General features: G+C 47.9%; 6 protein-coding genes across 14 annotated transcripts; 3 read left to right on the top strand and 3 right to left on the bottom strand.

The window, feature by feature from the left end:
- Positions 1–73: 73 nt before the first annotated feature.
- Positions 74–6,766, bottom strand: LOC6590142 (sodium-dependent dopamine transporter). 2 transcript variants are annotated; one of them, XM_026987062.1, is made up of 8 exons: positions 6,482–6,766; positions 5,435–5,700; positions 2,787–2,921; positions 2,574–2,728; positions 2,321–2,508; positions 1,877–2,254; positions 1,572–1,809; positions 889–1,518 (listed from the first exon to the last, which is right to left on the bottom strand). In XM_026987062.1, exons 2-8 carry the CDS (start codon positions 5,613–5,615, stop codon positions 889–891), a joined length of 1,905 nt encoding a protein of 634 aa, XP_026842863.1. In that variant the 5' UTR covers positions 5,616–5,700; positions 6,482–6,766. The 2 variants fall into 2 exon arrangements, with proteins under 2 accessions (XP_002015955.1, XP_026842863.1); XM_002015919.2 differs by lacking the exon at positions 6,482–6,766 and having other exon boundaries at positions 74–1,518; positions 5,435–5,615.
- Positions 6,767–7,797: 1,031 nt separating this feature from the next.
- LOC6590141 (serine/threonine-protein kinase SBK1) lies at positions 7,798–11,902 on the top strand. Of its 5 annotated transcripts, none has more exons than XM_026987066.1 (7): positions 7,798–8,888; positions 9,576–9,837; positions 9,899–9,998; positions 10,059–10,241; positions 10,305–10,791; positions 10,862–11,222; positions 11,641–11,902. In XM_026987066.1, exons 1-7 carry the CDS (start codon positions 8,832–8,834, stop codon positions 11,805–11,807), a joined length of 1,617 nt encoding a protein of 538 aa, XP_026842867.1. In that variant the 5' UTR covers positions 7,798–8,831; the 3' UTR covers positions 11,808–11,902. The 5 variants fall into 5 exon arrangements, with proteins under 5 accessions (XP_026842867.1, XP_002015954.1, XP_026842866.1 ...); XM_002015918.2 differs by having other exon boundaries at positions 11,590–11,902; XM_026987065.1 differs by lacking the exon at positions 11,641–11,902 and having other exon boundaries at positions 7,798–8,275; positions 8,354–8,888; positions 10,862–11,627.
- Positions 11,903–11,964: 62 nt separating this feature from the next.
- On the bottom strand, positions 11,965–12,852 carry LOC6590140 (40S ribosomal protein S15). Its single transcript, XM_002015917.2, has 4 exons — positions 12,801–12,852; positions 12,517–12,605; positions 12,233–12,455; positions 11,965–12,164 (listed from the first exon to the last, which is right to left on the bottom strand). Exons 1-4 carry the CDS (start codon positions 12,807–12,809, stop codon positions 12,039–12,041), a joined length of 447 nt encoding a protein of 148 aa, XP_002015953.1. The 5' UTR covers positions 12,810–12,852; the 3' UTR covers positions 11,965–12,038.
- Positions 12,853–13,402: 550 nt separating this feature from the next.
- LOC6590139 (putative sodium-coupled neutral amino acid transporter 10) lies at positions 13,403–16,585 on the top strand. 2 transcript variants are annotated; one of them, XM_002015916.2, is made up of 5 exons: positions 13,403–13,637; positions 13,732–14,479; positions 14,539–14,687; positions 14,744–14,880; positions 14,935–16,585. In XM_002015916.2, the coding sequence occupies exons 2-5, from the start codon at positions 13,866–13,868 to the stop codon at positions 16,456–16,458; spliced, it is 2,424 nt and encodes an 807-aa protein (XP_002015952.1). In that variant the 5' UTR covers positions 13,403–13,637; positions 13,732–13,865; the 3' UTR covers positions 16,459–16,585. The 2 variants fall into 2 exon arrangements, with proteins under 2 accessions (XP_002015952.1, XP_026842862.1); XM_026987061.1 differs by having other exon boundaries at positions 13,403–13,641.
- Positions 16,586–16,632: 47 nt separating this feature from the next.
- On the top strand, positions 16,633–17,409 carry LOC6590564. The gene is made up of 2 exons (XM_026987068.1): positions 16,633–16,764; positions 16,831–17,409. The coding sequence occupies exons 1-2, from the start codon at positions 16,666–16,668 to the stop codon at positions 17,221–17,223; spliced, it is 492 nt and encodes a 163-aa protein (XP_026842869.1). The 5' UTR covers positions 16,633–16,665; the 3' UTR covers positions 17,224–17,409.
- A 59-nt stretch (positions 17,410–17,468) lies between these two features.
- Positions 17,469–23,364, bottom strand: LOC6590563 (glycogen debranching enzyme). Of its 3 annotated transcripts, none has more exons than XM_026987059.1 (8): positions 23,181–23,364; positions 22,170–22,510; positions 21,733–22,090; positions 20,262–21,665; positions 19,334–20,189; positions 19,089–19,266; positions 18,858–19,027; positions 17,469–18,790 (listed from the first exon to the last, which is right to left on the bottom strand). In XM_026987059.1, exons 1-8 carry the CDS (start codon positions 23,301–23,303, stop codon positions 17,469–17,471), a joined length of 4,752 nt encoding a protein of 1,583 aa, XP_026842860.1. In that variant the 5' UTR covers positions 23,304–23,364. The 3 variants fall into 3 exon arrangements, with proteins under 3 accessions (XP_026842860.1, XP_002015950.2, XP_026842861.1); XM_002015914.2 differs by lacking the exon at positions 23,181–23,364 and adding an exon at positions 22,929–23,148; XM_026987060.1 differs by lacking the exon at positions 23,181–23,364 and adding an exon at positions 22,625–22,669.
- Positions 23,365–24,090: the final 726 nt, after the last annotated feature.

The following is a 24,090-nucleotide window of genomic DNA, read 5'->3' as shown; positions in this document are numbered from 1 at the left end:
TCAGTTATTTCGGTAACTGAAAGTTTAATAATTTATTTCAACAAATTGAAGCAAAACCAATGGCTGTCGGTTCTGCTTCAGTGTGAAGAATCTTTAAAACAAACCAATAACATATCAAAAGTCTATATACAGAACTGAACACTGACTTGGGGATGGTATAACTTCCAATTGATGGTTTAAAATGGCTGCTTTAAACGACCAATCGTAGTTCTTGGGGGACTTCAATGGGGACTACTGGAAATCAATCAACACAAAATCCCTTCATGGCTGTTTGAAGGGATTTTGTGGTTCCACTGTGGCAGCGTATGCTTCAGTTCGATGAGAGATCCTCTAATGTGTTTAAAGCTTTTACATCATCTACTGTTTGTGTATGTACAGATCTTGTGCCCAATCTGCTGAGAGCTGAGCAAGGATCGTGTCTTTAATTCCCTTGGCATTGGTGCAGGACTTTGATTTCTCGCACAATTTCTAATATCTTGAGGGATTTGGTTAGACGACAGTTTGGCGTGCTTTTCGTATTGGTATTGGTATTATCTACACAGCATTGTATATATATGTATATACTTATAACTGGCATTAGCCATACAAATTACAAGCTACTCTTAACATAACACTTATGGTTTGGAGCAGCTTCTGTTTTTTCTTTTGCTTTCCTTTTTCGTTTTGTGGTTCCGAAACCTAAGTACGTTGTATGCGAAATTTGCAATTGGCAACCTAGAGCTATTCCTCTAGCACCGACCATTGGCTAACGATGAAACAAATCCTAACTTGGGGGGGGGGGTCCTCTCTCCTCCTATCTCCGCAATGCAACAAAGTACGTGAACAGGAGTTGTTGGTAAATTCCCAAGTCTAGACGTAGTAAACTTGAAAACGGGCCATGGGCCTAACTCAGACGTCAACCGGTTCCTTGGCAGTGTCCGTGTCGGTAAGTCGCACCAGGGTCACCTCGGTGGTGACCCCGTTCAGCACCATTGCCATCGACTGCTGGTCACGCCACGGCGTGGTAAGTATAGTCAGGCGCTGCCGCAGACTGCCCGGCGTGGTAAGCAGCTTGAATATGGCCACCGCTGGAATCATGATCACCGAGGAGCCTGCTATGCACCAGCCCAGCGCATTGGCCCAACTGGGATAGACATAGTCGCCATAAGTCAGCGGCTCGTAGCCCATGAGCCCGTAAACCGTGATGAACAGCAGAAAGATGGGCGCCACAAAGCGCCAGCATACCTGCCAGTATCTGCCCGGGGGGAAGCCAATCATGTCGCGTATGTCCTCGCTGAAACGGTTGGTGCCATAGATCCAGGACACAGCGATCGCCTCAAAGAACACGGCCACCAGAATCGAGTAGCCAGCGGCATAGCGGTCCAGGAGATGGAAAAAGTAGAAGCCGCCTTGGGTGCAGCTGGCCAGTCCTACCACAAAGTACAGCGAGAACAGACCGGCCACGAACAGCTCACGGTTCTTCCGTATCTTGGGGAACTCATCGCTCAGAGCGGTGATAATGGCCTCCGATCCACCAAACTGTGAGAGAAGACGTTACCACTAGACAGGCTGTATTTAGGGAATTTTCTTACCGAACTATCGAGTCCCAAGGTAAGCAGCATCATAAAGAATATCAAAGCCCAGAACGTGCTAGCCGGCATGGTGGCGATGGCCGCCGGGTAGACGACAAACACCAGGCCAGGACCCTCAGTGGCCACATCCTCGATCCGTACGCCCAGAGTATGTGCCATGTATCCCAAAACGGAGAATATCACAAACCCGGCAATGAAACTGGTGGCCGAGTTGATGAAACTTGTTAGCAGAGCATCTCTGCGGAAAGATAAGGAATAGTATTTGTAAATGGATACCACTTATCCCCATTCGAAGCTTCACTTACTTGTACACATTATTATGGTACTTGTTATAGGAGGCATAAGCCAACAGCACCCCAAAACCAGGGCCCAAGGAGAAAAACACCTGAGTGGCAGCATCGACCCACACCTCAGCCTTGTAGATGGCACTGAAGTTGGGCGTGAGATAGTACTGAATGCCCAGGAACGATCCAGGGAGGGTGAGACCCCTGATCAGAAGGATGAGCAGCACCACGTAGGGGAACAGTGCCGTGAACCACACAACCTTGCCCGACGTGCTGATGCCCTTCCACAGAGAGAAGTAGCAGATTAGATAGACAATCAACAGGCACAGGGCCATGTCCCACTTAATGGCGCCCAGGTCGTGGATGCCCTCGCTCTGATTCAGCTCCAGTATGTAGCGGCTGAGGTTGAAGAGATCCCGAAGATTATAAATTAAATTTATCATTTAACTGGGGACCACTACTCACTTGAAGTACTCAGAGGCGGCGGAATGAAAGCCGTCATGGTGGTTCGCTGGCACTGGCACTGTCTCCAGACTCGTGAACGAACCATTGGCATAGGACTCGTTGCCGTAGAGCAGGCTCTCATTGTTCAAGGCAGAAAAGTCACTGACATTTCCTATCAGCGGAACGCGTGAAGTATTTTGGCTCTCAAACTAACGGAAAGGAACGGTATTGAGATTTACCCAGAAAAAGGTTGTGTTTAAGAGGTTATCCTTACCGGTCTGCAGTTTTGAGTATTCCAAACGTTATTGCAAGATGTCCAGGGCAAGCTGCTGGTGAAGGATGCAAAAAAGAAACGCAACGACCAGGCAATGATCACATTGTAGTAGAAGTCCACATAGAACGCGATCAGCACGACCGCATAACCGATTCCTGAAAGCACATTTGAGATGATTCCAAGGAGTCCTCCTTGCCTTATCCCTGGACTTACCTTTGAGGAGCGGGACTACGCGACCCCAGCAGGTGATGGCCCCCTTACGGATGTGCTGGCCAAGTGCCAGCTCCATGTAGAACAGCGGTATGCCTCCGACCACCAGCATAATGCCATAGGGCACAAGAAAAGCGCCTGAAAAGAGATAGTTCGAGCTTTCAAATACTGAATAGGAAATGTTAAAGTCCAAGTCTTAATCATCGCTGCCCAAGAAATACCAGAAAATGAGTTTGACGCGGTATCAAAACTGGTTCGGCTGACAGGTGGGTGTCCCATCATCGAAAGCTCCCCAAATGTGGTAACACTCGACCCCTCTCCCTCTCCGGCACTTGCAACTTTGATGTGACAACGTTTTTTATGATAATGATTGCATAACCCGCACATATAGAGACTGACCCGTGTCACAGCCTCTCCATTGTTCGCCCTTCTGCTGCGCTACACACACACTTGTATTTCCATGGACCCATGCTTTTATGGGTGGGTGTTCGTTCATACACAAAATCAAATTGTTTTACAAGTGCCACTCTAAGGACATTTTAAAAACATTAACAGCATCCGGGGCAGTGGGAGGAGAATAGCACGGCTTGGCTGTCTCGTGCAGCCATCTCCGTCACCTCCGGCAACCCCATTGACTCTCCACATCGCCCCATCGCCCTATCACCCAACCCCCAGACCCTGCCCCATCGCAGGGCCCTGACAATTGGTAGAGTGCCATCGATACTTTGTCGAGTGACAGGGGATGATGTCTTTATGATTTGATTATGTCTATTAGCAGGCAAAGTGGCCGACAACGTCGTCTACGGTTATTATATACATCTATGCTGATATATATACGTACATACTGAAATATTGATATATACATACATATATATGGGCGGGTGGGTGTCTCTGCTAAGGCCCGGTGCCAGCATCGACCCTAACTTCCGTCGTGTCAACTATGTAGAACAAAAAAAGTTATAAAATAAAGGCAAGGCATCTGTGACGGGCCAATGCTCTGTTGTTGAAGCCATAATTTCCGCCGCTTCAAGTGCATTTCCCCATTTCCAACAGCTCGACAAGGACACTGGCAGAAATACTCGTAGGTACGAGTATGTGTAGTGCCCCTAATTCGATTCCGAGCCCATATCCTAATCGAAGCTGAATAGATTTCCATGGGGCAAGACCTGCTGGTCAGGTTTTGAGTACAATTTAAAGTTTATCAAACTTTTCGGGTTACATTTTTGGCAAGTTTTTCAATTTCTTCATAAAATGATGGACATTTTATATGGCCTAAACCTTTCACCATGACTACCACAAATTTTGAACAAGTTTGATGAGAAAAATCGTTATTTATTTATCCTAACTATCAAAATTGTACGGATTTTATACATATGTATCGAATATATTGGATTACATTTTCCGTACCCCAAAGAAGAGGATTTATGGAAAATTGTTGAATATTCTATGTTCTATTTTATTCTACTTATGGATTGCCACTATTAAAAATGTAACAGAAATTTTTAGAGTTTTCATCCACAGTTGCAAAAGGCTGAGCATTCCTAAGCCACTGCTGGCCCCTTGAAATTCCCCAGGAAAATCATTTACGAGTACACGGAAGCTGGCACAGCCTGTTGCTGCCACAGTCGCTGCAGCTTTATTGGGATTGCAAGTACGAGAATGGAAAGGGAATAAATAATACTCACTAAGCTGTGGTAATAATCGCAACCTGAGCGAGTCGGTGGCTGTGGCAACGACCATGAGGCAAGGGACATTAAACGGGTCTTAAGTGAAAGCTGCCACTGATTGAACGCAATGAAGCGTATAAATATAACAATTTATTATTATGATTTTAAAGGAAGCACGATGGGGACACCCCAGAAAAAAATTCATAAAATAGTAATAACTATATGAAAAGGGACGAAAGCCCATCCATTCTTATCGCATCAACGGGAAAGTGCCGCAATCAGAGGAAAGGAAAGTGGAGATGGAGACATGTTTCGCACATGAATTTCCTACAATGCGGTGCGTGTGAGTGCCCCAACAACAAAAGCCTAGAGAGCATAGCACTCCACATATGAGGGGACGACTGACATATTGCCTGGATATGGAGAGGCGGAGGGCAGTGCGCGAATGTACGAATATGACTGAGAGAGGGTAAGGAGGCCAAATGCGATTATGACTGCCAGATTTAGTTGTCATACAAAAGCACTTAACTTTTGGAATTGTTTTGAATGATGGTGTTGACGACGAGGATCAGGCAAAAGGAACTGAATGTGTATAAGTCCTTTACCACAATCCCCCTCCATGCAATTTGACAAAGGAAGTGCGCTCTTATACGCTACCACATCCCCATGCCACAGCCCACTCTGACAGCACTTCGCACCACTTTGACAAAGTGTTAACAAGGCCAGAGGGGGGCAGAAATGGCGATGGGAGTGGGAGTGGGAGTGGGAGTGGGAGTGGCAGCGGAAAGTGTTGGGTTCCGTGGGGCGCTCAATGATGTGTAAAGCCATATAAATTATTTTCACTCAGCATGAGCAATTCACGCAATGTCTTTATTCCCTAATTGGCCTCGGCCAGAAGGTCAGAAGGCCAGAAGTGCAGATATGATCTATAGCCAAAGGAGATCTGAGAAAATGATGGAATAAATGGATAGAATAGATACTTACCACCTCCATTTTTGTAGCACAAATAGGGAAATCTCCAGACGTTTGCTAAATCGACGGCGAATCCAATAACCGATAATAAAAAATCCACCTTGCCGCTCCATTCCTCGCGCTCGTCGCTGATGCTATTGTTATCGTTATCGTGTGGCGTGGGCGTCTTCGATACATGTCCCGTTGGTGACATCTGCAACTATATATCCCGTCGTGTCCTTGACCCAAAACGTCTCGATGTCGACGACGCTGTAGTTCCCGCCGCCGCACTGCGAATCCTGCAAAACATAGCCCAAAAATATTACTCCTCTTTGAGCCGAACTCTGGCTCTCATCTTCATCTGCTCTTCAGGAATGCATGGTTTGGATATTTGGATATTTGTTTGCGTGTCCGCATGAGTGGGTGTCCGCACCACTCGAAACCTGTTTGCCAACGACATGTGCTCTCACCTAGCCCTTGAAGAGCTCAAACTCGTTGGACTACTCATACTCGTATTACGTATACGACAGGTGGCATGCCCAAACAAACACTTGACCAGCCGCAGCACCAGAGCCGCAAATCTCGCACAGAGAGCGTGTGCCTGTGCGGGTCACACTCTCGGAAGCTGGCATCAGATGCAATAAAACCACAGACAGTTCAAACAATTAAGCCGATCCACTTGGTTCCTCCCCACCGGCTTTAATTGGTCAGACTTTTGATCAAATTAAGCGGAAGGCTGCATGCGTACCCAGTGGCCACTGCTGGCAATCTTTTTTATTAAAGGGAAACAACAATTAGTTCTGATTCTTAGCTTTAGTTGAGGCCGTTACACACATCTGAAGCATGTTGTAAGCAGATTTGCAGCTGTGGTATGTAATCCCACAATCGGATAGAGTTGCAATAATTTATTCAGTTCATTTCCAGTTATTCTAGTTATTCAAGAGCTCAACTTAATACGATTCCAATTCAAATTGTACTGATAATGAAACGTTGAATGAATGCACTTCTTAAAATTCTTACATCGGAAAAACCACGAATTTATTCCACAAACTTCAGTATAGTAAATTGTTTAACACTTACCCTATATTTATCACACTCAAATCGTACAGCTGCACCAATCCATGGTAGAGGAATCCGTGATAACTTTAAAAAATATCGGAAATACTGTTCAAGAAGCTCCACAGATAATGCCACAAGCTCAAACTCAAAAATTCACTTCACATTCATTGGCTGGGATAGTTCTGGCTGGGAATTCTTCTTAGATGTCCATGGAACGGGTGCGATTGAGGGCTGTTGGAAAATTCAAAGCGAGTCGCGACCAGAAGTTGTCCGGAGTTGTGGCGCTTTCGGTGACATTCGAATGTGTGCAAGAGGCTGCTGGCCAGCAGCTGCTTTTATAGGGCCCGCGCGACAAGTGGTTAACCGTTGGCTGGTGGTGTTGGTGGTGTTGCTGCTGCTGCATTCTCCGTGCCCTCTTCTCAAACACACAACACACACACATACACAGCAGTGGGACAGCTTCGAGTGTGTGTGTGTGTGTCAAGCGCAGCAAAAGCGCTGGAGAAGTTGAAAAGCGAACGAATGTCGCATGCGCCAAGGAAACGTTGTCGGAACCGGAACGGAAGTGACCAATTAGAGTTGCCTTACGCATACCACTACGCCCTACGGCTGTGCACGGATACATGCGTGTGTGTGTGTACATAGCGCCTCCACTGTATTGTTCTGCGATTTGTGTATGGGAGCGTGAATTCGTTTCGTGCTGTCTGTTAAGCGAGGATGCTCCTCTGTTAGCTCTCAACAGCGGCATGTTAGGCGAGGAGGCTAGAATACATATTCTAGAATCACATTAAATTACAAGTAACATTTAAATATACATACATACATATACTAAACATCTTTTATTTATGTTAATTATTCTGCCCCCTTCACAAGGTGCGCCTGAGTGGACACTTTGGAGAGACGATATAGCACATTATATGTGAGTTTACGGCCATAAATTAAAATAAATCCTTTAACTCTCCTTCTAAGAATTCCTTTTCAGTTATTTGTTGCTCCAATTTCAGTCAAAAATTGTGTGTTTGTTTACTTTAAGTAGTACTTTACGGGATTCATCGTATAAAGGAAACACCACAAGATATATTTTCTGAACATGTCTATCAAATTACTGTTACTTTGAACAGCGCCTGCCCCTGTTAAAACTTTCTTCTTGTGCAACGGCATTAAACGAGCTCTCACATTCTCTTGTTCGCTCCGTGTCTGCCTCTCAAACATATGTATTTCGAAAACATTTGGATTCCTACATATATGTGTTTCGAAAACGCTCGTGTACAGTGCTCAGAATATCTTATTTTAAATTGAATTCATTTCGGAGAGCAGTTGGCAACGGACTATCGTCTATGTCGGATGCAGAAGCATACGCGGGGACAACAGTGCAACATTAAATATACATACATACGGTCCTATCTGGGTGCATATGGACTCCAAAGTTAACACTTTCGAGGCGACCCCAAGTGGCATTCCGTTTAGAGTCGCGTGTAGATAGAGCTCGCTGCGTTTGTTACATTTGACCCGAATTCTTTTGGGCTGAAAATTCATATACTTTCGCAAAGGTTTTTATATAAGAGGGAGAGGCGAGCATTATTTTTAATTTAGCTGTTGATATTATGCATAAAGCGGAAAATCAAAGAGAAAGCAAACATCAAAACGGAACACCGAAGCCGGGAGAGTGAGTGAGTGATCGAGTGACTGACTGTAGAGATCGCTGGGAGGAGAACAGAAGGCGGCCTGGTTCTAAAATCTTGTCGGGGCGAGAGATCTGAAATTCCGTATTGTGTGCGGATACATATCTAGATAGATACATATACTTATACATATGTATGTATCTACTACATTCATAGTGTGTCGTGTCGGAGATTATTGTTTGGTGAATTTCCACTACCACAATTGCAGCAGCAGTCCGTCCCCTTCCCGAAAGTCCATTCACGAAACGTTTACAAAGTGCTGGTCAGGCCCTACCAGACCAGGAAGTAAAACGCAGCAAACTGAACAATTCATCTCGTAATTAACTTTGGCTGTAGACAGAAGCGGCGGACAACGCACATAAATACGGATACGAGTACTACTAGCGCGTATAAAGGAGGAATCCAACAGATATAGAAATGTTTTCCTTTGGCGCTGTTTCTGCGGCTGTCGCTATAAATATTTACAAAATGTAAATACATAAGAGTACGTACCCCTTTAGATACACATATGTACATAAATATATGCGTGCACGGACCGCTTTTGTTGTCTTTTCGTGGATAAAGCTCCGAACCGCTAGAATTCAAATTGAATCAGGGATAATCCAAGCAGCAAGTGAAGTGATGTGAAGTGAGACAATTTGGATCGAGACAATTTTTTCAACCCCAAACATCCTATGTAAACAGACAAAATGTCAAAGAAGCCACGCGGAAACATTCATAAGATCCGGGAGTTCGAGTTGGAGAAGGTAAGCCCAAGTATCCACCATCCATCATCCATCAATGAATGTTGAATGTTCTAGCAATTATATTTTCATATGTTTATCTGTGTGATTTACGAACATCTTATTAGCCATTATTATACTGTGATATCTACCCAAATAAACAAATAGATATAGAAAGGTATTAAGAGTTCGACCTGGCCCAGTTCGGCGTTGATCGTTATGATTGGCCAATTGCCAATAATCTCTTCCCCGGGAAATCGTCTACAACACAACAGGGAAAATGCCATGTTAACGATTAGATTTCTGATCATTAAACACAAACAGCAATATGCATCGCATGGCATCGTCTCGGTCGCGAATACAGTAATGTTTAATGGGTCTAGGTATGGGCAGATACACTTATAAATATAGTTTCGCAGATGTATTCGTAGTTGAGGTTGGTCTAAACTGAGAATTTACATGGAGATGTTTTCCTTTGTGACTCAGTTGCTTTTCAGAGAAGACACATGTTGATAGAAGCCAGATTCCTATAGTAATTCCCAGAAGAATGGAGGCACTGGAACGTCTGGCCAAAAGTTCAGCAATAGACCAAAACTTTCCATTCCAAATCGATTTCCGATGTATCCGCACGTTATATCAACATAACTATTCTCTGAATTAAATATATATATATATAAATTATAGCTATTTTAATTCGATTTCTATGTATAGATCCAGCTTGTGGACGAGTTCGATATAATACAAATTGTGGGTGAAGGATGGTTCGGCAAGATACTACTGGTGGAGCACCGCGGATCCCAGACAGAAATGGTACTCAAGGCGGTACCCAAACCATATGTGACGCTGCGCGACTTCTATCGGGAGTTTCACTACGGACTCCATTTGGGTGTGCATCGGCATATTGTGACCACCTACGATGTGGCATTTGAGACGGCCGGTTTCTATGTATTCACCCAGGAATATGCGCCTCTAGGTATGAGCCAACTAATTATCAAAGTGAAGTTCCCATATGAACATATATGCTCTACTTTTAGGGGATCTCACATCGAATGTGACGGATACGGGCGTGGGCGAGGTGTACAGCAAGCGCGTGGCCAAGCAGTTGGCCTCCGCCATAGACTACATGCATTCAAAGTGAGTGTCGCCCTATTCCACCGATGAGCTATCTGATACTGAAATTACTTTTCTTCGTAGAGACATTGTGCATCGGGACATCAAGTTGGATAATGTGCTCATCTACCGCGCGGACTTTCAGCGCATAAAGTTGTGTGATTTCGGAGAGTCCTTCCCGACGGGCGCCAGCGTGGAGCGGCGGAACGAGTGGCTGCCCTACAGTCCCCCTGAAGTATTAGAAATAAAGCCCGAAGGCAGCTACAAGTAAGTATGGTGTAGAGACTCCCAAGATCCATCCCTCTTAGCTGAGACTTCTCTCACTTTCAGAGCCGATCCTAGCCATGATGTTTGGCAGTTTGGAATCGTGATCTTTGTCTGCTTGACCGGGTGCCTGCCCTGGCAGAAGGCAGCCTCGGATGATCCCCGCTATGTGCGGTACTTGGCCTGGCAGGGGGGCCTCATGATGATGCCGCTGCGGCGCACGCCTCGACTCTTCAAGCTGCTCACCTCCAATGCCCAGCGCATGTTTAAGCGGTTCTTCGCGCGAATGTCGAACCGCCCCAAGAGTCTGGCCGATGTAACAAAGTTCCTCGACGATCGCTGGCTGGCCAAGTCGGCAAAGAAGGATATGGCCGAGTATGAGACGGATGAGCTGTGCCCATCCATGTACTCTTTTCACAGCAGCCCCGATGAGAAGAATCGACTTCTCTACACATTGGCCGACTGCGGGATCGAGACGAATGTCGATCGCCAGCAGAAGAAGAATCGCATCAAAGACTGGATAGAGTCGTCCATCATCACAGAGGAGGATGAGGTGAGGAGGCACAATACTTCTCATACCATGCGATACCATATATAGTCTATTTTAATATCTCTCATTCCAGGAGGAGAACGAGGAGACAAACTCCGCATCTCCCTCATCATCCGTTTCACGCGAGCCGCTGCCCGGCCACATATCCTCGCTGCGCAAACAGACGCAGGAACAGATCCCCAAGGAGGTCAAGAGCACCTTGAAAGACGCCACACAGAAACACTTCGATCCACGCACGGGGGCCCTGCAGCAGGGTCCCAGCGAAATGGGCCAAGTGGCCATGCAATATTCCAAGTCCGCCAGTCCCTCCAACTATAGCACGGCCTCCACTCTGAACAATGCAGACAGCCTGATGACACTGGGCTCCAGGCAGGATCTGCTAGCCAGCAACCTGACCATGTACACCTCCATGGAGACGGAGCTGAATCGACTAGGTGAGGCTGATCCGAGAATACCGCGCAGCGATGGCTTCCTAAATCGCACGCAGAGCAGCGGCCTCCTGCTAACCACATTCGATGTGAACGCGTCTCAGGCCAATCCAGCGAATAACAGTCGTCCAACCCCCGCTGCCAAGAACTCCATCGCCGTAGGCACCCGCAGCTCGACCAGGAGCATTCTTAAATCCTCCATCGCCACCGCTGCTTACCCCGCTTTCGGCAGCAATAACCAGAGCAGTAGCCTGCAGCAGCTGACCCAGCATTTCCAGACAACCGCCTATGCCCCCAATGACAGTTCCTTCTTTAGACGATGACTCCCACTGGCCTTACTAATCGCCTCCAATCATCCTTGCCGAACTTTCAGAGCTGTGCAGTTTCCATCCAAAGTTATCTAATGTTCCATATGCCTTTCAAGTTAAAGACAGTGCCTACGGATCGGCCGACGTTAGTGAGATGAGCAGGAGCCCTAGGAATCCTCAGCATCAGCAACTGGACGATTCCCACATGAAAGACACGGCGTACGACCGCGCTGCGGTCACCAGCAGCAGCAGCAACAACATCGCCCGGCGGCTGCGCAGATAGCTGTGATCCAGCCTAGTGTGGCGGTATATCACTCTGTGCATGCATATAGCAACTGATTAACAAGTTCCAATAAATAGATAATGTACATTTCTTAACGTTTCTTGTTCTCGTTTACTTTCTGGATTCACCGGCCCGGCTGCATAGAAACGCAACAGAGTTCTTATAGAAGTACGTTTCCTTTATTTCGCATGAAAATCCAAAAGAAAGCAGCCAAACCAACACTGGCAGTGCTTACTTGAGAGGAATAAAACGGGAGCTGTGGGTGGCACCAATACCGGGTCTACCGTGCTTGACGGGCTTGTAGGTCAGCGCGAATTCGCCCAAATAGTGGCCGATCATCTCAGGCTTAACCTCAACCTGTGAACATAAAATACAATACCATATTAGTCAATCTGGTAACACCTAGTCAGTTGACACCGGCTTACCTGGCCGAAGTCCTTGCCGTTGTACACGCCAATGATAGAGCCGGTCATCTCGGGGACAATGATCATGTTCCTCAAGTGGGTCTTGACGATCTCGGGCTTCTCATTTGGGGGCGCCTCCTTCTTGGCCTTGCGCAGCTTCTTGATCAGAGCCATTGGCTTGCGCTTCAGACCGCGGGAGAAACGCCTGCGGGCACGGCTGTGCATCAGCTCCACCAGCTGGTTGCTGCACACGAAACGAAAATGAACTTTAGTAGCCGCACATCCATTTGCAGTGGAATACTCACTTGGGCATGTCCAACAGTTGGTCCAAGTCCACACCGCGGTAGGTGAACTTCTTGAAGGTACGCTTCTTCTTAAGAGTGTCATCGACTTGCTATTTGGTAGAATGAACGAGAGAATAAACACAACAGTTAGTTCGGTTCCGTTTTGTGGCAAAACTAAGCCGAAAAACGCCAAAATAATATTAGCACCCGTGCGCGGAATATTGCAGTGAACGTATAGCACACAATTTAAGTCAATTCGTCCACGGATGCCTAATATTTATTTGGATTTTTCTGCAAAATATTACATCGGCCATCTTGACGTTGAAAGTGACGTGAACGGAAAGAGGGAACTAGGGATGAGAAATATATTGCATGAATATATCGATATATTTGTTGTTTATTATATATTGGGGGATATTTTTTTTGGCTGGCGAAGAGTTTACTAGAATATGGATATTCTTTTGGGATAAATAATCAACGGAACTTTTATGCTGAATGTGGAGGTATATTTACACAGTTTTATTATATTATATTATATTTATTATATTCGCTAGTTTCATCGATACACAGTGTTGGTTACAGAAAAAATATCGGTGTTTTTGTGCGATAAGAAGAACTAATATGTGCTTTATTTTATTTATTTATTTTAAGGTCTAATCTTTCTCCGTCATGGATTTGAAGCGATTTGATATTACTAGCTAGTTAGAACTTCCATACCTGTATATACATGTAAAGCAGTGCTGCCACCGGCATTCCACTAGCTGTGCTGTTAAGCGCTGTGCGCTTTTAAGTACATATCGTTCTGTTACTAAACTAACTATTGTAAAAATCGCTCATCCCTATAAACAAAAACAATGATGACGTTACCAAAAATAGGTTTTAAAACTGTGAAGCGGCCGTAAAAATGCTCAAAACCGCGACTAGCCTTTCGCTGCTATGACCATCTGTGTATTAATAACCAATGTTTGGTGAACAACACGCACTTGCTCAATGTAAGCACCTCCGCCTCTACCATCGTCGCCGCCGCCGTCGCGACCTCTCCGCGGGATTATTTTGCTTATAGTTTTGCTTACACAAGTGCATTTAATTAACTTATATCTATTACTTGGTACGACGCCAGCACTGTTATCTGATTGCCACAAGTAGGTGCTTATCAATACAACCCACCTTCATACATCCACGCGATGTGTGGGTGTATCTAACTATCTGACGATTGCTCTTTTTTTGCATACGCAGTCAGAGCTGCGAAGTCAAGCCGCCAGCAAAACCAGTTCTAGAAATAGGCCAACATCTCAGCTTGGCTCGGTTGCCTCATCATCAAGGGGAAAGTGACGCGCCTCCGGCTAAAGTTAACGGCTCAGCTCCATAAAATGTTATCACACTCGGCTCACGTCATGACGCTGGCCAACAGCATCATTGGTGTTGGGATCTTAGCGATGCCTTTCTGTTTCCAGAAGTGCGGCATCGTGCTCTCCATCATTCTCCTGGTGCTGAGTAACGTCATAACCCGTGTTTGCTGCCACTATTTGATAAAAACCTCACTTCTGACACGTCGCAAGAGTTTCGAGCTGCTCGGCCTTCACGCTTTTGGCGCTTCCGGCAAATTGCTGGTCGAGCTGTGTATCATCGGGTATCTAATTGGGACGTGCATCACATATTTCGTTGTGGTCGGAGATCTCGGCCCACAGATAATTGCCAAGCTGTTCACTCTGAATGTGGCGGACCACATGCACCTGCGATCTCTGGTCATGATAGTGGTGACCGTGGTCTGCATTGTCCCACTGGGCATGCTGCGGAACGTGGATAGCTTGTCGGCCGTGTGCACCGCTTCCATTGGCTTCTACGTCTGCCTTATGCTGAAGATCGTGCTCGAAGCGGAGAGCCACATATCGGCGAATGACTGGACTCAGAAAGTTGTCTACTGGGAGCCGGCTGGCGTTCTACAATGCCTGCCTATATTCAGCATGGCGCTATCCTGCCAAATGTATGTTTATTGTTCAATATTTGTGTATGAATATCGTTAAATATTTGTTCAACCTGAAGGCAGCTTTTTGAGGTCTTCGAGAGTATCAATAACCAGAGTCTTGATAAGCTAAACGGCGTCGTCCGCAACGCCACTTGGATCTGTACGCTTGTTTACATTGCTGTCGGCTTCTTTGGCTATGTGGCCTTCTGCACTCACACCTTTTCGGGTAAGACATAACGACTTTTGAGTAAATATCTCGACTTATTCTCGTTCTATATGCAGGTAACATCTTGGTAAACTTGTCACCCTCCTTTGGCAGCGACATTATCAAAATTGGCTTTGTGCTGTCTATTGCTTTCAGCTTTCCCTTGGTCATATTTCCGTGCAGGGCCAGCATCTACTCGTTGCTCTATCGAAAAGTAAGGCTATATTTGCTAAAGCAGACCAATCATTTATCATTATTGTGCTTGCAGGGTCATACGGAGAGCAGCAGTTACATACCGGAACAACGATTTCGCCTCATTACGATCTTTATCGTTGTGTTCTCGCTCTGCGTGGCGCTGGTTATACCGTCCGTTGAGCTGATCATTGGCTTGGTCGGCTCCACCATTGGCGTGGCCATATGCATTATGTTTCCCGCTTCTAGTTTCCGCAAAATCATCAAAAAGGAGTCGATGGAACGCACACTGGCACAATTTATTTTTGTAAGCGGATTCCTCCTGATGATATTGGGCACCTATGCCAATTTGAATGCCATTGATGAGAAAAGCTCCGGCCCAGAGCTTAATGTCGTTCAAATGGTGACGCCCCTAGCGCCGCTGGCTGTTGACGAGTTACCAAAGCATTTGGCCAAGAATCCAAACGAAAATGAGAAGAGCTTGTTGTTGGAAAAACTGGAAGCTCAGAAATCGGATCCAATAAGGGACACCATTGGAGAGAAGATAATCGAGAAGCCAAAAGCAGTCCTTAGCGCTTCCTCAGACAACCCACCGATGCCCCCACTGCCCATTGATGAGGCCCACGTAGTTCACGAAAATGAAGAAGTCTTGACTGATTCTAAAAAGTTTCCGGAAGAAGAAGTATTGAGCCCACCCGACCCAAAGCCGGATATTAGTATTCCCAAAAACTTGACAGCTGTAAAGCTCAAGGAAAATCCTATTGTCGTTGAAAGTCACCCAGCGCTAGCGACCAATAAGGAGCCGACAAAATTGTCAGCGAGTAATACGATAGACGGAGCCGCCATCAAGAAGGAGGAGGATGTTGCGGCAGAGGAGCAAAAGGAAAGCAAAGCAAACGCCGACGAACTGCTCAAGACGCAGAATGAACTGAAAGAGACTAAGAAGTTGCTGGAACAAACCGTTGATGAGCTGAATGAAGAGCTGGCCAAACAGAAGCCTCTTGGCCAGCAATCCCCTGATATGGAGAAAGTGCCGGATGACGATAAGACCATTAGGGAATCAAAGAAAGATGAAATTATTACCAGGGAACCCAAGCCTAAGGCTTCGTTAATCGAAGTTCTCACGGAAAATACTCATCTGCGCGACAAGACGGGGGAACTGCTCAAGAACACCAGCGTCGACACAGCAGCTCTTTTTAAACGATTACCTATTCCACTGGCCGCCCTGCTGCTGAATGCGACTCAGCCAAAGAGAACCAATACCTCAGCCAACGACTCTGTGCTCCACAAGCCCAACATCGATGATAATGTGGAGGCCATACGCCGCGAGCTGCTGAATCTGAGGTCGCCCAGCGAGCCGACAGATCAGCCTCTGGCCAGAATCAAACGGGAAGTGGCCGACAACGAGAACTGTCTCCGCCAGCCAAAGCTAAACGAGTTGAACAGCAATCTGGCTGCCGCAGGCTTACATTTGCAATTGGAGAGCATAGGACGCGATCTCAAGTCCATCAAAGATGAAGACGAAGAGACCACCACCACCCCTGTGAACGAATTCTACGAACTCAGTCCAAACAGAACCCAAACCCCGCATCATACGTAGCGTAGACTCGTACAAGTTACAGAAAGCTTTATGTACATAAACTTTTAACATATTTATTTAGTTTGTAAGAGAAAAGTGTAGAGCCAGCAGTGGAAGCCTTAAACAAATACAAAATTAGAAAAGGAAAGTCAGATTGCTTTGCCTAATTTGTCAGTCAGTTGCTGTTAAAATTTTTTCACCGAAATAGCCAAAATTTGTCCCTCCAAAATGTCTATAGTCTTGGATTTTGTCCAGCGACTTGTGCTGCAAAAAGCCTATGAACTGACCCAGTGCGCAGCATACCGGGTGTTGGGAAAATGCATCAAGGTGAGTACCTACCTGGCACGGCACACTAAAATGGACTATATTGACACGGCAAAGGCTACTTTTCAGCTTGAAGAATGCCCAATCAAAAGCCAACTCGCAGAGCCACTTGTGGAAGACAGTGTGCCAGAGCTTCCTACCGGCCCCAAGATGTCCGATCCTCCTGCGTTGGCCATGATGTCAGAGGCACCGGCGAAGCTCATCATGCCAGAACCTCCTGCCAATCCCATAATTCTAGATATAAAAAAACAACTACCAGAGCCTCCTGCGAAGCTTATGATGGCAAAATCTCCTGTGAAGCCCATGATGCCAGATATAGCAGAGCCGTCTCCAAGGCTAAGGAAGTCAGGGATTATCTGGCAGTTATATGATAATCGCGACCTTCCGCGGAACAACAGCGGCCTCATCGATCCGCCCCAGGTTTCCTGCATGCGAGTGTGCCGGGACAGCTACTTCTCCTAATCCTAACACGTCAAGCAAGTGAACTCCAAGTCATAGATTAAAAACAGTTTAAACTTTAATAGAATGGAGATATAGCAAAGGACGATCCACCACACTCGGGATCTGGTAACGAATCTAGCGACATTCTGAATTCTCGCGTATAATTATCAAATGTAACACTAATAACAGTTTTGGTAGCAACTAACAGCTTGAGTATGAGTATGCATATGTGCTTGCAGGTAGAGTGGTTTGACGTTTAGAGAGCTCTAAGCTACGTCCGCTCCTAGGGCGTGCAGATCGTAGAGAACCTCGAGAATGGCGGCCACGCTCCAGGCCTGGGTGCGGCAGGAGTCGCCGCAGTAGGAGCCATTGTCGTTGGTCAGCTCGGGCAGGCCACGCCAGTGGGAGGTCTGCATCTCACGGAGATGAGCCCGCAGAATGGCCCAGGTCTCAGCAATGGTTTCATCTAGATGGCCGCACTTCTTGGCGAAGATGAGACGAGCCCGCAGGTAGAAGCCAATGGGCCATACCCACTCGGGTCCCTGGTGGTAGTTGGATCCATGGGCAACGGTGCAATCCGTCGAGTCGTTGGAGTTATCATAGTTAGCCCTGTAGTTCCAGTCCTCGGGATCCAGTGTCTTCATGCCCAGTGGTCCAAGCAGGTACTGCTTGGCCAGCTCCAGAGCACGCCAGGCGTTCTGCGGATTGCAAAGCTCCGAAGCGACGGTCAGTGTGATGGGGAAGTTACAACGGAGCTGATAGTCTGTCCAGCTCTGGGTTGCGCCGTAGCTGTCCTTGTAGATGAACCTCTTGTTTGCCAAGGAACATGTCTCTGACTCCGGGACAAAGAAATGGCGATCGAAGTTGTCCTTGATGCGATCTGCCCACTCCTTGTAGCTCCACTTTGTCAACTCACCTGACGGCCCCTTGCGATCCACACCCGTGTACGGGATGGCCTCCTTTTCGGCCAGGCCCTGCATGAAGCGCAATACAGAATATTGGAGGCCAATCAACTCCACAGCGGATCCATCGCGTGGGGTGCTCGGCCGCCCCTTGTTGCCGGCCTTCTGCGACGAGCCCATCTTGTCCATCCACGTGCCAGCATTAAAGTTGTTTCCGCCAAACACAAAGCCAGTTTCCGGATGCACTCCAATGTGATTGTTGAATCCCTGGTCCACCATATGCTCATCTATCTCACGGCCCGCGTTGCGTTCGCGATATTGCAGTCCCTGGAAATGCACCTGCAGCGCCTCCTGCATCACATCGATGAGCAGCTGATCGAAGGCCCCTGGTGCATGTGCATCGGCATCGTCGTAGGGAAAGAGGCGCGACACCTTGTCCTTCAGTATCTCGCTTCCCTTGGGAGCCTCCTCCACGTACTGCCTGATTGAGTACATCCACCACCAGACGGCATCGCGGCAGTTGTAGCGCGGCTTGCTCCCGCTGTCCAAGAGATTGGGTATGAGACCATGTCTCAGGGTCTGGCCGAATCCAATAATGATGTATCGAGCTTCGTTGAAACGCCCAGTCAGGAACATCGATCCACGCAGGGCGATGAAGGTATCACGGCCCCAGCAGCGCATGTAACCTGTGGAGATAAAGCGAGAGGATGTGAGATCCCTGGGCACACAGGAGTAGGTGGCCTAAAGTCCTACCAGTGGAGAAATGCGGCAGTCCAGCAGAGAGTGTAACACATTGTTTCGGTGGCTTTGGTGGATTGATGGCATGACTGAAGCCTGGCAGATTGGCGGACTTGCAGACGGAAAGGAACTGCAACGTGGAGAGGGCCAGGGACTGAGTGAAACTGTGGCCGTTCTTAATGAAACTGTTGATATAATAAAGTAATATTGACAAGAGACACAAATCGATAGTCGGGTTAGACATACTCTGGCATCAGTTCGTTGACCTGATTGAGGAGCACGTTGTAGACCCCGCTGACAATGGCATCGAAATAGCAGGGAATGAGGTAGCGTGGTATATTCTTCAGAGGCTCGAAGGCGGCCTTCAGCCAGACGGAGAGCGGCTTTAAATCCTCGAAGTTGGTCAGGCGATCGGCCATGTAATCTAAAGGGAAATAAATATTAATCGAACGAATCCTATTCGTTTGCGTGTCTCTATAGTCTATAGTTACCCATCATCCAGTTGCCGTCGCGTAAATTAGTGCACAGCGGGTGGCCCAGATCATTGTGTGGCGATATCTCCGTCAGCAGGGAAACAAAGCCCTGGAGGCCACAGTAGACAATGCGCCCAAAGTTGGGTATATCGTAGGCGGAGCCACCTGTGCCTTGGGCACGTTCCTCGTCGTCACATTGAAAGAGGGCGGCACTCAGCGCCACCAAATCCAGTTTGGATACGATCCCCTGCAGCTCTGACCACTCAGCCCCCGATCCCAGGCGCAAGGCATTTGTCAGCTTCTGCAGCCTGTCGAAGCTGATGCGGGGTCCGGGATGCATGGACACTCGAATGGCTACCACTGTGCCAGGCCGAAGGTTAACAAAGTTCAGCACCGTGTTGTTGCCATCGACATTGGCATGGGTCTGAAAGACGGTCGACTTGCTGAGCGGGATGTGCTCCTGCAGGCTCAGTTCGAACTGGGTGAAGCCGTTCAACACATTGGGATCCTTCTTAAAGGGAGCGGGACGATCGAAGGGCTTGTCGCTCTTCATGGTCAGGCTGGCCTCCAGGATGATCTCGTCCAAAACGCCGTCAAAGCGCAACGGTCCGATGCCAGTAGGTCCGGCATTCGGATTCGGATACCCGAAGGCCGTGTGAGCCACCAGAATGACCGACTGATGGGTGATCGGGGAATGCCGGGTGACAGCCACCACATTGGGGTCCATTTGGTCCACATACACCTGAGTAAATCCCTCTTCGGCCAGCTGTCCGTGCAGCAGATTCAGCGCTCGCTTAGCTCCCATAATGCCGGACTTGGAGTCCACGCCCTTGCCCCATTCCTGGTATAAACGCTGTTCGTCCACGACATGGATCTGCAGAAGAAATGATTAAATTCTATAATTAGTATATCAGTGCTTGATACTCCTTCCTATTATGATGCTCACATGATGTGGAACCAGTTCGTCGTAGCCACGATTGCTGCCGGTGGCACAGCAGGCCATGGAGACCAGAGCAGACGAGGGCAGCAGATCGTAGACGGACCGTTTTTCCACGGCCGATGGATTGTCGTGGGTGAGGTCCATGAACAGGGCGTGTGCAACGCTGGACGCCTCATGACGCGTGGGATTCGGATAGAAGCCACCGACTGGCGCACCGCCATACCGATAGACCAGACGGCCCTGCTCGTGCGAGTCCCAGGCCGAAAGGGCTTCGCGAATTAGGGATGTGATGCCCAGGCGATTGACGAACACATTGTCGGTGCCATCGGAGTTGGTGAACAGCTCGGCCACCACATACAGTTCGGGGTTGATCTTCCGCGCCGCGTCCAGCAGGTACTCGGCCACGTGAAGCGGCGTCGAGTGGCAGTTGTCCAGCCGGACTCCGTCGAATATGCGGGCCGTCGTCTCCACGTACTCGGTCATGTGCTTCCACAGGTAGGGGCTATCCTCTGGCCGCTTGCCAAAACGGAGCTTCACGCTGTCGCCCCAGGCAATGAGCTCTCGCTTGAGGTAGACATTGGCGCGTCCCGGCTGCTCCTCGGCAAAGTCAAGCAATGGATCGCTAGAGCCCATGACCCAGCCGTTGTGGGCCATAAAGAATTCGCCCGGCTTGGTGTACATATCGGCCTCGATCTCGGGCAGCGTCTTGCCCAGGGTGCCCGTGTGGGTGAAGTAGGTCATAAAGACAGAGTGCTTTTCTGATATTTCGCGCACTCTGGGACCGTCGCCCTGAACTCGCTCGTATCGGATGCCGGCCAGGCAATTGTCGACGGCGTAGTTCAGATAGCCTTGGATCTCGGCCCGCACGCGATCGTTGAGGCCATCCAAGTGGTGGCGCAGGGTCTCGGCGCACTTGCGGAAGCGTGACTCCTCATCGAAACAATCGCCATGGAAAGCATTAAAGATCTCCAGCGCCAGCTCGAAATTGATGGTGCTACCCAAGCGTCGATATGCCGGGTCCTGTATCAGCTGGATCTCCTGGAAACGCGACTCGTTGGCCACGTTCTTGGGCGGCTCGCGAGTACGCACCTGGTTCATGAAGTTGTTCACATACTGCATCACGTCGCACTGATACAGCTCGTGTATATTGACCTTGGATAGGTAGGCGTTATGCAACTGGTACTTTAAAGCTTCCAAATGGCACTCCTGATCGATAACCAGAGGCACGCCCACATGCTCCAGGCTGCCAGCAGCGATGTCGGCTCCGCACTGGGCCAGGGCGGCGTCCAGCAGGAAGGCTGGCCGCAGGTACGGACACGAGGCGCACGAGTAGGTGGCATCCGGATGCTGGAGCAGCCACTCCGACTCGTTGGCCGTGTGATTCAGCACAATGTCGCAGATGGAGGCCACCTGAAACGGACAAGAGCCCAGACTGAGATGGAGGTGAAGCACATTTGATGGTATTGCATTTCCTTACGCCCCACTCCTGGCGACACTTCTTGATGATCTTCTCCACGTCCTGGAAGGTAACCTTGTCGCCCTTCTTGCTTGCGAAGCTTGGGTTGACTTTCAGCTGATCCCGCAGCGAGTAGGCGGAGTGCGAGCCGCCCAGCTCCTGGATGGGTGTGAAGTGAATCACATTGTAGCCGGCCTCCTTGGCCACGCGCAACTTTGGCTCCCAGCTGCTGAGCGGTCCCAGTAGCTTGGTTAGCACCGTCTGGCAGCGCACCGAATTCAGAGGTATTGTCTTTTGTGCCCCCGGCGGCCCCACATGCAGGGTGGGCTCCACCTGGACATAGAGAGCCCCATCGGCTCCAGCACTTCCGGTGTCTGCTCTGTTAACAAAGTGAATTTAAAATTAATTTCGGATGGATAATGGCTGATGGATAGTGGACTATCCACTAATAGGCTTACCGCTCAACATAGCGGAAGTAGAAGTGATACGTTCCGGACAGTTTCAGCTGCAGCTGACTGTGGATATCCGTGTCCACCACATGAGCCTCCGGATGCATGACAGTCGTGATCTGTTTGCCATTCTTCAGCTGCCATCCGAGCACACGGTAGTCGGTGCGCACGAACTTCTGGCCCTCGGCGGGATAGTTGGTGTACAGGACGATCTTCTTTCCCAGCAACGAGGCGTCCGGGTGCACGTCCAGCCGGGTGCCCCGCTTCAGGCGGTACAGCACATGCTCAGCGTTCTGTCCTTCACTTATGGGTATGCTGTGCGATTCCGTATCTTCGCCCATGGTACTCATCTACGGGAATCAGGAAGGAATCATTATATAATCTAGTAGGCTTATCACCTTTATGTAGCTACTGTATATGACTATGTATGTACATATGTATGTAAATTGTAATCGGTGACGCACACACAAAGGCAAATTGTTAAAACACCACCACAGTGCAAGTAGAATTTTGCAATAGAATCTGTTTAATTAATCGGGGCACACTTTTAGTAACTGTAACTAACACACAAGGAGCACACGGCACAGACTGCAGCATCGATGGGAGCAGGTAGTGCCTTTTATTGGCGACTGAAACTGGACCTCAGACTGGGTCTATGCTCGTTTCCAGCAGAGCACCCAGATTAGATAGGACACACATAGTTATGGGATGCACACGGGGTAGTGAGTGAGTGCAGCAGCCAATTACAATCCGAATTAGCGATAATACCTCACTGTGGCGGGTGGTTCGATTTGATACGGGCTCACGAATAGAAGCACTGCCTGCATTTCCCATTGCACTAATCGCGACTGAATCTGGTTTTGTTTTCGTTGTTTTGCCGGCGACAACTGTTGCTTCATTCTGCCGCTGTTGCTGCTGCTGCTGCTGCTGCTTCTGTCGCTGTACTTTCTCTTCTTCTTTTGGTTCCCCGGGTTGTTCTTCTTCTCCTCTTTGTTGTAACAGAGCATTCTCGCGATGTACCTTATCAACCGCTTGCAAATCCACTAAATCGACGAGCCAGCGAAAGGCATGATAGCGCATCAAGAACTGGAGCAGTGCGTACACATAGCGCAGGACGCTCCTGCAGAACCCTTCTAACACCATTATCACAACGAAGAACCCGCAGATGCTGCTGCAAATTGAATTTTTTGGCAATGTTTTTTACTCGTGTTTGACGCCGGCCGCCGTCAGCGCTACTGAAGCGTCAAGGAATGTTAGCAACACCACCGATGTGTAATCTCTAATCAAGCATGATGAAAACATTTTATAATCATGATCTAGTGGGGCGTCTGCGGCAGGGGCCATTCAATGGAGCTGTACTGGAGGGAATCTAAATGCAAAGCCTACGCCCATGGGTGTGGGATGATTGGATCATTGCATTATTGACATGTGGCGCCTACGTGTTCGGTTCTACTAGAACTCAATTAAAGGTATTGGCGAATCGCAGCCTTATCAACATTGAAATTTTATTAGGGGGTCAGGGAATAATATTATTTTTAACTCAAACATGCATATACACACACATTTGCACGAGTGTATACGTACATATGTGCGTATGCATGTTTGCATGGGGATGTGGGTCAAGGAATTCAAGTGCACAATTTTCGCCGGTAGATGGCATCATTATATTTCTTGGATCTTTAATATCACTATATCGAAGAGATTAAACAAAGTACGAGTTTAACAGCACTCTCTCTGCTGAATTGTTCAACTGACGAGATTGCTCTTGACACTATTAGAAGCATTCACACTTGGGAAATTTGTTTATCTATATAAATGTATATTTATTTTACTATGTATATTCCGCTTGAATTCGATTTAGATACAAATTTTAATTTTGAAAACTTTGTTACTTTTGTGCGTGCGTTGTAATGAAAAACGACAGACAGAA

The sequence above is a fragment of the Drosophila persimilis genome, unplaced genomic scaffold (genome assembly GCF_003286085.1).
Source record: "Drosophila persimilis strain 14011-0111.01,24,50 unplaced genomic scaffold, DperRS2 tig00000002-arrow-pilon, whole genome shotgun sequence".
Lineage (NCBI taxonomy): Eukaryota > Metazoa > Arthropoda > Insecta > Diptera > Drosophilidae > Drosophila > Drosophila persimilis.
Note: the sequence above shows the minus strand (reverse complement) of the source record. Positions and strands in the feature narration are given on the sequence as shown.

Coding starts and splice junctions, on each gene's coding strand:
- LOC6590142 (XM_026987062.1), bottom strand. CDS start 5,615: ATGTCACCAACGGGACATGTATCGAAGACGCCCACGCCACACGATAAC. Junction 2,509..2,573: donor ATACTCAAAACTGCAGACCG/GTAAGGATAACC, acceptor CCTTTCCGTTAG/TTTGAGAGCCAAAATACTTC. Junction 1,519..1,571: donor CCTTGGGACTCGATAGTTCG/GTAAGAAAATTC, acceptor CTTCTCTCACAG/TTTGGTGGATCGGAGGCCAT.
- LOC6590141 (XM_026987065.1), top strand. CDS start 8,832: ATGTCAAAGAAGCCACGCGGAAACATTCATAAGATCCGGGAGTTCGAG. Junction 10,242..10,304: donor AAGCCCGAAGGCAGCTACAA/GTAAGTATGGTG, acceptor TCTCACTTTCAG/AGCCGATCCTAGCCATGATG. Junction 10,792..10,861: donor TCATCACAGAGGAGGATGAG/GTGAGGAGGCAC, acceptor CTCTCATTCCAG/GAGGAGAACGAGGAGACAAA.
- LOC6590140 (XM_002015917.2), bottom strand. Junction 12,456..12,516: donor CAACTGTTGGACATGCCCAA/GTGAGTATTCCA, acceptor TTTCGTGTGCAG/CAACCAGCTGGTGGAGCTGA. Junction 12,165..12,232: donor ACGGCAAGGACTTCGGCCAG/GTAAGCCGGTGT, acceptor TTATGTTCACAG/GTTGAGGTTAAGCCTGAGAT.
- LOC6590139 (XM_002015916.2), top strand. CDS start 13,866: ATGTTATCACACTCGGCTCACGTCATGACGCTGGCCAACAGCATCATT. Junction 14,688..14,743: donor CTGCACTCACACCTTTTCGG/GTAAGACATAAC, acceptor TTCTATATGCAG/GTAACATCTTGGTAAACTTG. Junction 14,881..14,934: donor ACTCGTTGCTCTATCGAAAA/GTAAGGCTATAT, acceptor TTGTGCTTGCAG/GGTCATACGGAGAGCAGCAG.
- LOC6590564 (XM_026987068.1), top strand. CDS start 16,666: ATGTCTATAGTCTTGGATTTTGTCCAGCGACTTGTGCTGCAAAAAGCC. Junction 16,765..16,830: donor TGTTGGGAAAATGCATCAAG/GTGAGTACCTAC, acceptor GCTACTTTTCAG/CTTGAAGAATGCCCAATCAA.
- LOC6590563 (XM_026987059.1), bottom strand. CDS start 23,303: ATGGTGTTAGAAGGGTTCTGCAGGAGCGTCCTGCGCTATGTGTACGCA. Junction 20,190..20,261: donor ACGAACTGGTTCCACATCAT/GTGAGCATCATA, acceptor TTTCTTCTGCAG/ATCCATGTCGTGGACGAACA. Junction 19,267..19,333: donor CGACGGCAACTGGATGATGG/GTAACTATAGAC, acceptor ATTTCCCTTTAG/ATTACATGGCCGATCGCCTG.